Source organism: Buceros rhinoceros, unplaced genomic scaffold (genome assembly GCF_000710305.1).
Source record: "Buceros rhinoceros silvestris isolate BGI_N320 unplaced genomic scaffold, ASM71030v1 scaffold21559, whole genome shotgun sequence".
NCBI classification, from domain to species: Eukaryota; Metazoa; Chordata; class Aves; order Bucerotiformes; family Bucerotidae; genus Buceros; species Buceros rhinoceros.
This window is the reverse complement of record NW_010432390.1, coordinates 4,228-4,469: the sequence shown is the minus strand read 5'-3', so window position 1 is coordinate 4,469 and position 242 is coordinate 4,228. Positions and strand designations below refer to the sequence as shown.

The 242-nt window shown below is 64.5% G+C and overlaps 1 protein-coding gene across 1 annotated transcript in view; it reads left to right on the top strand.

The window, feature by feature from the left end:
• Window positions 1–242, top strand: part of MICAL1 (microtubule associated monooxygenase, calponin and LIM domain containing 1) — a 9,469-nt gene that overhangs the window by 5,160 nt on the left and 4,067 nt on the right. The window contains exon 10 of the mRNA XM_010143769.1: window positions 98–224. Within this exon, the coding sequence (XP_010142071.1) occupies window positions 98–224 (127 nt within the window). The remainder of the gene's footprint in view (window positions 1–97; window positions 225–242) is intronic.

Below are 242 nucleotides of genomic sequence, written 5' to 3'. Positions count from 1 at the left end.
GGGGGGGCTCTTGCATCACTTCTGTAGTACCCCTTCCCCACTAGTCTGGGAGGGGAGATCGGGCTGTGGCAGGTGTCCCCCAGCTTTTCGGGATGGGGACACAACTGCTGCCTCCCCAGTGGTCTCCGGAGATGCCTACGAAGAGCTGCTGAACTGGTGCCAGGCCAGCACGGCTGGGTACCGCGGCGTGGAGGTGACCAACTTCACCACCTCCTGGACCAGCGGCTTGGGCCCCTTTGCGC